Source organism: Engraulis encrasicolus, chromosome 17 (genome assembly GCF_034702125.1).
Source record: "Engraulis encrasicolus isolate BLACKSEA-1 chromosome 17, IST_EnEncr_1.0, whole genome shotgun sequence".
Lineage (NCBI taxonomy): Eukaryota > Metazoa > Chordata > Actinopteri > Clupeiformes > Engraulidae > Engraulis > Engraulis encrasicolus.
The window spans coordinates 28,233,242-28,243,772 of NC_085873.1; the positions used below are offsets into that span (position 1 = coordinate 28,233,242).

At 44.3% G+C, this 10,531-nt stretch overlaps 2 protein-coding genes across 2 annotated transcripts; both read left to right on the forward strand.

Annotated features, from left to right (window-relative positions):
* The first annotated feature begins 1,211 nt into the window (after positions 1 to 1,211).
* neurl2 (neuralized E3 ubiquitin protein ligase 2) lies at positions 1,212 to 4,798 on the forward strand. Its single transcript, XM_063221274.1, has 4 exons — positions 1,212 to 1,832; positions 2,137 to 2,369; positions 3,336 to 3,577; positions 4,314 to 4,798. Exons 1-4 carry the CDS (start codon positions 1,509 to 1,511, stop codon positions 4,427 to 4,429), a joined length of 915 nt encoding a protein of 304 aa, XP_063077344.1. The 5' UTR covers positions 1,212 to 1,508; the 3' UTR covers positions 4,430 to 4,798.
* Positions 4,799 to 7,869: 3,071 nt separating this feature from the next.
* Positions 7,870 to 10,381, forward strand: msrb1b (methionine sulfoxide reductase B1b). The gene is made up of 4 exons (XM_063221275.1): positions 7,870 to 8,000; positions 8,364 to 8,506; positions 8,989 to 9,103; positions 9,264 to 10,381. Exons 1-4 carry the CDS (start codon positions 7,946 to 7,948, stop codon positions 9,281 to 9,283), a joined length of 333 nt encoding a protein of 110 aa, XP_063077345.1. The 5' UTR covers positions 7,870 to 7,945; the 3' UTR covers positions 9,284 to 10,381.
* Positions 10,382 to 10,531: the final 150 nt, after the last annotated feature.

The window sequence follows — 10,531 nt, forward strand, 5'->3', positions numbered from 1 at the left end:
GTACACTCTTAAAGGTTAACCAAGCCTTAGCATAGAGCCTTATGTGAACAAGGGAGTATTTTCTCTACTTCTCTTTTTAACTCCGTCTTCAACATTGATGTTTTTTTCCATTTGTTAAGCACTTTGAGCTGCATGCCTTGTATGATAAGGTGCTATACAAATACAGTTATTATTATTAGTAGTAATAGTATTTTGAACATGGCCCCTTTTTCCTGTGCGCATGAGCGGATGCTACACCTGTGGGAAGGAGGGCCTGACTTTTAGGCCTTCAGCCAGGGCCAATCCCTGTAACCCCTTTGCGTAGAGCCCAGAGCCATGAAATTCAGAGTTGTGACAACCGGAGGAAGTCGGTTGGTGACATGGTATGTAAATTCAAATACAAAGTAATTCTAGGCAGCGACTTTCTTTTCACTAGAGACTGACCCAGAACCACTACATAACAAGATGACAAAGATGACGTAAAAAGGAATTAAAATGAATTACAGTCACTGCTCGACTGTGTTCAACACCCACTGGAACTATTTTGGAAGTATGTCAATGGTGATTTGTGTGTCAAAGACTCCATGATCCGCCATCTTTGTGTAAAAGTTCAACCCTGAAGTCAATGGGATTAGCCTAATTCTTACCTCCATGGCTGTGCCAGAACCCATGTTGTTGTAACCTTACTGTCACCAAAAATTGTTATGACCAAGTCTTAATCTGTTACTTGAGGCTCTTGGTGATGTCATAGCAATGTTGTTATGAGGCAGTTGAGTCTTTCTCAGCAATGGGCGATCGGGCCCACCAGGGAGCCCAACCAGAGAGAGTAGAGAGAGAGAGGTCCCATTGGCCCATTGTTTCCGGGTTCTATTTTTGGGGGGGATCCCCCTTTAGGCAGACCTAGGCAGACCTAAGGACTGTTCTATTCAATGCTAGGAGCATTGTGACACGCCCCTTTAGGCAGACCGGAACCTGGTCATGTTAGGTGCCCATAGCAACCTATTATGTTGGCATATCTCTATACTTAAAGAATCTCTGGCCCAACTGTGCAAGGATCTACTAATCTCTATTTCCCCTCTAGTCTCTGCTGCACTGCACTGCATACCTTTGCTATCTTTTTAAAGCCACAGCCATGGCAGCAACCGTGGCAGCGGCCACTGCCAGCCCCCGGCCGCTTATAAATAGACACGCGTGTCACCAGAAACTTCTGTTTCGACGTCTCTGGAGAGCCCCACTGTTGGGGCAGCTTAGCTTTCTGACTCGTGTTTCTATCTGCCCACACACCGTAGCTGCAAAGGACCACTGGCATGTTATGTACGGCACTTAGTGTTGTTTGTTGCATTTTGTTGTGATTTTGTGTGGTATAGCATAGCATTGTTGAATTGCAATCTATGGTGTAACATGACAAAGTTGACAAATGCTAGTCTGTATAGCCAGAGTGGTTCTACACTGGTTTAGCTGAGTGGACTTGAATTAACAACGCAAAGCTTCTGTTGACTTCAAAGGGACCTTTTAAGGGTGCTTCAGGCATGGCAACCGATGTTCTTTTGGGTGAGTTCCTTGAGTTCCACCCCATCCACGGTACCAACGTGCAGCTGGACCCCACCGGAACCAGAGCTACCCGGGTTGAGAGCTTCGCCAATGGGGTGTGCTTCAGCAGACACCCCCTAGGCCCCGGCGAGATATTCCTGGTGGAGATTGAGGAGAAGGAGCTGGGCTGGTGCGGTCATCTCAGGGTCGGACTGACGGCGCATAACCCAAGCAGCCTGCAGACGGTACCGGAGTACTCCATCCCGGACCTGGTGGACCTGGGAAACAGCTGGGTGTTTGCCATCACCAGAAGCCACAACAAGGTATGCAGTTTTGGAGTCAGTGGCGTATGCTCAGTCCTTTTAGACTAGAAGATGGGTTATAAAAATATGCTGATTTGGTGCTTTTTCGGGGAGAGATGGGGAAAGAATAAAAAAACATCAGTTGATGAATTCACTCCTTTCCTATTTATGGCATCTTCTGGACATTTAATTTATTAAATCCAATTAAAATCAATTCAACTATTCAATTAGTATTAAAACCAATTCAATTACATGGAGTACCTCTATCAAACACCAAACCTCCCCCCCCACACACACACATTTCCACTTTCTCTTCCACAATAAGGTAATTGAGGAGCAGCAACCAGCAGCACCAGCGCCAGCTGATGACCTGGCCGGGGGCCACAGGCTGGGCAGGGGGGAAGCAGAGCAGGCACCACCACCAGCAGCACCACAACCACCAGCAGCAGATCCCCCACACAACCGGCCCAAGATGTTCTTCTCGAGCCCCCACCTGTGCATCGACAAGGACGTCTACATCCCCATGGACAAGCTGATAGGCCGCAGCAGACCAGGCAGGTGGGTCACTGACGCTGTGTTAGTAGCAGACATCAGTTGGTACAACCACAGTTAATAGTCATACATGACTTAATAATTGGCAATTAATGGACACACAATGAATAGGCTCATTAGATAATCCATTGAAAACAAACAAAAATGTCCATAGACATAACATAGGTTTCACGTTTACACACATTCATGTTGTGAGGAGAGGCAAGATGCTAAGCAGCCAACCGCGTGAGCTCATTTTCTGAGTGTCAGCAGTTTCCAACAATCAGAGGTTGAAGAAGAGTGCACAACCGGGAGTGTTTACAAACGTGCAACCCATGTACACTGTATTTGACATAAGCTGTGGATGCATCACCCTGATGTCTGCTGCTCCTAAAGGGCAGTCATGGGTCATTAGGACGCCAGACTTGTATCCCAAAGCTTGCCGGGTTGGACTCCCGGCCTGGCGGGTTGGTGGGGGGAGTAATTAACCAGTGCTCTCCTCCATCCTACTCCATGACTGAGGTACAGCCTGAGGCACTGCTTCCTTGGGACGCTGTTTCAGGCTGCCCCCTTGCACGGGTATAACCTGGTTCTCACGTGATGGTTGTTACCAACAATCTGGAACATTGTCTGTCACTTAGCTCTGGAAAGGCATGGGTGTGTTCAAAACAGCTCGAACCTGATTGGAGAATTCACGTGTCTTTTTTTGAATCACGTACTACTTCAACCACTGACTTGTATATACCCCGCCCCGCGATTCTGATTGGACAGGCTGTGAAACTTCTGATTCCGTCCGGGCTCGTCTAAGATTTCCAGACCCTCGTACGAGCTCACAAAGTTGAGCGGAAATGCACGAAGGGTCTGCGTGAGAGCCAGGCTAGCACGGGTGAGGCATAAAATGCAATGTTGTTGTGTGCTGTGTCAGAATGACAATAGGAGCTTCCCAGTTGGGGAACTTTAAGACTTTCGCTTACAAAAACATCATTGACCCAGGTATAGCCACATCCTGGATGACCTGTATAAGATGAACGCCCTGCCTCCCACGGCGCGCCGGAGCCGCATCGGAGTGCTGTACGTGCCCAAGGCGCCGGGCCTGGCCGACATGCACATCATCATCAACGGGGAGGACATGGGGGCCTCGGCCAAAGGCATCTCCATGGAGCAGCCGCTCTACGCCGTCGTGGACGTCTTCGCCGCCACCAAGGTCGTCCGCATCGTCCAGGTGGAATACGGATGTGAGTACAAAAAGCTGTCTGTGATGATTCTGTGGGCTAATACTTGTGCCGCCACCAGAGCTTGGAATTGAATCCTTGGTAACCCTTTACTTGACGCCAGCATCATACATATGACATAACGGTGTCATGACATTGTCATAATGCAGTCATGCATGTGTCATAAACATTAAGTCAATCTCATAAAAATGTTATGACTTTGTCTTTAAGTGAATTTGTGACTTTAAGTATGTTTGTGACTCATTCATGACACTATTATGACATATGATGTCGGCTTCAAGTAAAGTGTAACCAAATTCTTTATATTCAAGCATTCAAGTAATGAAATGCAATTTAAAATTGCGAGACACTAATTCAGTTGTTCAATGCAACCATTCAAGTTAAGCAACTCAAATTCAAATATGAAAGATTCAATTCTGGTGGCCCAATATTGGCCCATGATTCTCTTTCATCCAGTTAGGGTGAATAGAAAGAAAGAAATATCAAATTTGGGAATGGGCAGCGTAGTTGCAATGAGCAGCACAGTTGCCATACCTACTCTGGCCAACATCCTACACAGTGCACAGTGCATGTCTCTTAAGCCATTTATACGGACAGTTAGACATGTAGGCCTGGCTAATATGTGAATCTTAAAATAAAGTGCTACCTGGGATTTTGCTTATCTCCAATGATGTCCTCAATTTCTCCCCCTGTTGTTTTTTGTTTCGCCCAACATCACCTCACGACTGTTCTTATGCAGTCGCATCTCTGCAAACGCTGTGTCGCAAGGCCATCCAGAAAAATATAGTGCACAGAATGGCACTGGACTGGTTGGAACTTCCCGAGAGGCTCAAGAACTTCTGCAAGTTTGAGTGATGGCCGGGTGACATCATGATGCTGTTGTGGCTTTATTTTTCACCTGTTGGACACGCATAACAAATCCCTCCAAAAGACTTCAAGGCGTTCAGTAGGAGCCACTGATTTGGTACCATGTTTCCTTGGCTGCACCACCATGTCAGGTGGTTTCAGAGTCTTGCCATCTGGAGGTCCCATGGAAGTCGCATGGGGTGCTCATGGAAGGGGAAAAAATAAGTGGCTATTGCTGTACCTTATGCCGTTCCATGCAATAACTTATTTGTGGTCAATCATGGAAGTGGAAGTGTATTATGTGTACGTTTTTATGTACTGTCATTGGAGTTATAGTGTATATAAAAAACTTAAGAAACTTTTTTTCCTGGACAAACTATATTTCAGTTATCTTTGACATGCCTTATCTGTAAAAGAATAAGACTGAGAGAGTGATGTGCGGGCGTGTTCGCACGCGCACACACACACACGCGCACGCACACACACACACACACACACGCCCGCACGTCGCACGCACGCACACGCACACGCACACGCACGCACACACATACACAAACACACACGCGCACACACACACACACACACACACACACACACACACACACACACACACACACACACACAAGGACCGACAGAGCTTTCATTTAGAGTAGACCTCTAAGTCATGGTTTGCCTTGGGAGTTGATAGAAGGCAGAGCCTGGAGGGAATAAATGTGCTGTGTTGTGCAAGTAATCACAAACTTACCTTATCTTTCAACGGCAGACAGGGCAGTGATAGACGGTCCTGGCATGTGATAAAAAAGGACATACATTCAGAATAATAATACCTGCAGCTATTGTTAATGAGGCAGCTATTCCATTTCAAATCTGAACTCTGAACTCATGTAGATTGAACGTTCAGAAGTGTATTGGAGACATTTGCATGCACAATATGGCTTTGCAACAAAGCAAGAAGCACTTGGGGGCACTTATATCAACTTTGTCATAAGGCCCAGGCACACCATACCGTTCTGCACTTGATATGGACAAAATATTCTGATGAGTGTCATTCAAGGAATAATAAGCTCTGCGTATATCCCACGGAACATCTGGGTTATAAGAGGTAAAAGTCAATTCTGCAGATGCTGTGCTTGATTGATAGAGGTGTCTGTGCAGCACTATCATTTTAAAATGTTCTGTATTTGTCTGGTGTTGTGCATAGATATACAAAAGTAGCCTATGTGTTTATGTCATTGTTTTCTTTTCAACATTTGACCCCATATGCATAATAAGTTCCCCATCTTGATGGAAAAACTCATTCATCTAGCCTGTTCATCAAAACACATAGCCACAGAGATGGAGTGGCCATCACTCGGGTTGTGGGTGCGCCTTTCTCTTTGGTGTAGTGATCAGTTAGCCTGATTATCACTGTCAAATTTCTTCGAGACTTGGTCTGACCAAGAGCATAACAACTAATATTCTCAAACGGCATGGTTTGACCCACCCCCCTTGGTGGTCGAGGGCAGAACAGGCTGAGCCAAAGTTTAAACCAAACATGGTCTTAGTCCCAATTGAATGTCTCTGCTTAAACCACGTCACTGCCTTGAAGACGCCTCTACCACGGACGGTTGGAAATGCTCAAAGTTGATTGCTTCCCGAGAAAGTGGGTGGAGTTTCACGCTGTAGAGGGAACCCGAAAGTACCTGAACAAGCAATACAAATTGCCTGAGTGTGTGTAGCTGAGTCAAAAATGTTGCGTCATCGCGAGGGCGGAGCCTGGGTAGCGATCGGTGCCCCAGTTTATTACCCCTGAAGGCCTGGGTTTGACTCCCAGCAGAGTAACTATACTCTCCTTCGCTACAAATGCTGGCGGAAGTGGGATGACCAGCCATGAGGTCATTAGGAGGTGCACCCATGTTAGCCATACGAGGGACGCCAGAATGGATAACCCTGGTGCGAGGGACTCCAGCATGCATTATGGGGCATCCTGGAATGGGAGAAGTACGGTGGGTGGTATGTGAGGACATGTGCAGTGTGCGAGTGAGTCCACTTCCCGAAGGGGAAGGCAGCATGATGGAGTGTCACTTGTGGCTGGGAAGACCACAAGATCTGGGAAGGCCGCAAGTTCGAAATGTCATCATGCCAATGAATGAATAAAAGGAAAAAAAGAACTAATAGACGAAAAAATAAAAAAAAAAGTGTGCAAAAAAAGTATGATCAAGTGGCCATCACTAGGGTTGTGGGTGCGCTCTGACCGTCAACAAGCTTGGTTCTTTGATGTAGTGGTCAGAGCCCAAGTCTGGGTTCGAGTCCCGGTGGGGCAACTCAATCAGTGCCACAAAGATCAGTGCCCCACAGATTGTATGAACGGGTAATGTGGCATAACGGGCATTTTCCCGGTGGACCGGCAGTCCTGAGGAGCTGATGCTGTGTTTTTTGTTTGTTTTTTTCCCCCATAGATTGACCCACAATTTTAGATGGTACATCTTTAATTTAGCCTATATAAAGTTGCAAAAAAAGAGTCTAGGCTGTTTTTGGGTTCCAAGGCAGCCCTGATTGCGGCAATAAAGAAGAATGGGTTTAGCCATGTGGGAGAACTGTTATTCCAGATCTTCTCAAATAAAAATTGCAGCACTGAACTACAGGCCTAATTATACCTTAACAAGCTACTATAATCACACTTGCATCATATTTAAGATTTTGCCTCTATTGTTTTGAGAATTCTTCATTTCATATGCCTGATAATTATTCTGACTGCAATAAATGCATGTAATTTTAGGGGACACCATCGTAGGCTATTTTTAGGATAAATGCCCCCCAATGTCAGTTCCATTATCTGGGCAGACCATATGCAATATTTTCCTAAAATGATAATTTCTTAAAGGTACACTGTGCAGGAAATGGTAAAAAAAAAAAAAAAAAGTTAGCCTACTGCAACTATGCTGCTCATTGAAACTCGGCTGCATATTGCCAAATGTGATCTTTTCATGAAAGTTTACAAAGTAGGCCTAACAAACTAATATTTTCTAGTATGGCCCAAGTACTTTCTGGAAATTCAAAATGGCTGACCATGGAGAAGATCCCCCTTTTCATGTATGAAAAGTGCAATTTTTCCAGTCAAAATGAATAATTTGAATTTGATGGTTGTGGTAAGTATTCATGAAAACATTAGTGAATGGGTAGCTGAATTCTGGAAATAAACAACTAAAAATCTCACACAGTGTACTTTTAAAATGTATGAACTGGAATATCAGAAAGTTCGAGATTAACACGAATAATAATAATATACAGCAGAGGCTACAGGCTACTATTAGGCTATTATATTGTGACATATGGTTTCTGAACAGGAGGCAGTTTATGACTGAATGGCTCAAGGCGCTTGCCAATTTTGCTCTAACTCCTCCCCACCACATGGCGGCAGTAGCGTGTTGAAACAATTTCGTAATAGCCTAGTGTTACACAAACCATAACAAAAACCCACGTGACGTGATTAGACCTGTGCTTGTAGTCTTTCGTAAGCAGTGCACCGACATCTAAGCAGACAAAATGTCTTTTTGCTCTTTTTTTGGAAGAGAGTATTACAAGGATCATTTCAAACCAGGTAAGTTATCTCCTGGCATAGCCTACTGAACTAATTAAGATACCCTTAGGCCTACATAAACTCGTGTTTCACAGGCTAACTCGCAAGCTAACATGACCCGAGTTTCAGTGGAAATGACGACCTGCAGTTTTATTGCACAATAGCGGTAAAATTATGTGTATACATATGATTCCACACGTATCTACTGCCAAACGAGGTCTCATTCAAGTCCAGTGCTCACAAACTCACACGACGCAACTGTTGCAATGCTATTTGATGCGCTTAGCACAGCCAGTTTGGTCTCACAAAAGTTATCTAACCAACTTTGCATTGTTCGTTCACATTTGAGTGAATTGCAATTTTGCCTTTCCTATCCTCTTCCAGGCATCTACGTCTGTTCCCAGTGTGCGCATCCTTTGTTTTCAAGCCGATCTAAATATGAACATTCCTCGCCATGGCCTGCCTTCACTGAAACACTTAGGGAGGACAGCGTGACGAAACACATGGAGAGCCTCACGGCCTTCAAGGTTAGTAAAGTCTTTATCTGTCGAGCTGTCACTGTGAGTTTCCTACTTCTATTTGACATTTTAAATGGCGTTTAATTATTTGAAAGTAGCCATGGATTTTACTGCAGTCCAGTGGTGGGCAATTATTTTGCACCTCAGGGGCCACATTTGTTTTGAAATATTGTCTAAAGAGGGCAATACTGCATGTAGCAAGATGTTGTGGAATACAGTAGCATTAGTTAATTAATCTCAAACCCACAAAATCCCTGTTTTACGTCCGCATTTTTCAGATTGGTGGGAATCTGGTTGGGTGTCAAGTTTTCTTTCTTGTAAAAAGGCTTTGCGGGTCAGAAGAAATGACTCCGCACAGAGGGCCGCTTGTGCCGCCTGGGCCTGACTTTGTCCACCTCTGTTCTGGTCAGACCTCTATTTATGCTCTGTGCACACACACGGCAGCAGTCAGCAATACCCAAACACTGTATGTCTCTATTCATATGCTTCAGGTTCTGTGTGGCAAGTGTGGAAATGGACTAGGCCATGAATTTGTGAACGATGGACCAGAGGAAGGTGTTAATCGCTTCTGAATATTCAGCCACTCGCTTAAGTTTGTCCCTAAAGGTATGTTGTGCTCAGGCTTCAGACACCCAAAACACCAAAGAACTTTCCATAATCTCTCTCTCTCTCTCTCTCTCTCTCTCTCTCTCTCTCTCTCTCTCTCTCTCTCTCTCTCTCTCTCTCTCTCTCAAACCTAAACTGTCTGTGCCATAATCTCTTACAGATAAGGTTGATGGACAGTAAAGCGAGCCTGACCTCCAATGCTGCTGTTGTTTGCACAAGCGTTCTTGTCTCTGGATGGATACCTCATGACGTGGACTGGAAAAAGGCCCCAACTTGCCAGCCTGTTCACTGATGCTTTGTCTTCATCTGGACAACAGAAACTAATAGATCTTTGTTTTACATCCATATCACACAATTTATGGAAATAAGCTCATTTTACGCTATCCCCTTGAGTTGATGAATTGAGTTGTGTCTTTCTCCTGAATTTCTTCTCTGGCAGCACATATTTTACCTCCAAGCTAGTGTATCAGAGGTCATCTGCATTAGTTTGCCACTCTGGCTCAAATCCGCAACCTATCAGTTAGTTCACACTCTATTTCAGCATGGGATGCATAGCACAATAGCTAGGTCCAGACTGATAGCTGAGTGGTATCAATACTGTATGAGGCTTCGGGAGGGAGGTTTACTAATGCTCTACTGCCAAACTACTAGTTGGCATCCGTTACACTTGCATACAGTATATAATGAAATTGTAGCCGGTAGCGTAGAATCCTATGGTACCTACCAGCTACAATTCCATTCTTTGCTAGTGCTATACAATGATAATTGGCATCTTGAAACTACAGTAGAAGTAACATCACCAGACCAAAAGAAGGAGGAGATGCAATGTAGTTCAATCATTTAACTGAAGGGGAGATGTTATCATTTTAAAGATCCATTAATCATTTTATTTTCATACTTTTGCAGAGCAACATGTTGAACATGTCAAGATAAAACCATGTCGTTCCAGTCATATCATTAAGTTTAAGTTCCGTATTGTACATATTTTAGTAGTGTACAGTTCTGTTAAAGCCAAAGTAATGGTGTGAATAGCCTATTCATAAAATAGTCAGGGTTGTCACTAACAAACTCTACACAATATTGCACCACATTCCATATGAATCACAAATTCTGAAGTGATCTGTTTTATTTTAATGTACCGTATGTGTGTATTATGCAAGAAATCAGGGAAATGCTGTGATTTGCAAAGGACTGAATGGCTTGATAAAATGTGGGTTAGATCTGTCATATCCTGGACGGCGAAACTTTATACACAATAAACAAAACAAATGTACTTGACCAAGTCCCTGAATTGCTTTATTAACTAAATGAGATCACTGTCCAATTTGTACTCTGATACACTTCATAAAAGTAGGCTACTCTATACACAGCTAGTCGGGCAGGGTTGCCAGATTTCCAAATGAGGAAGGGCCCAACGTGGTTATGGGG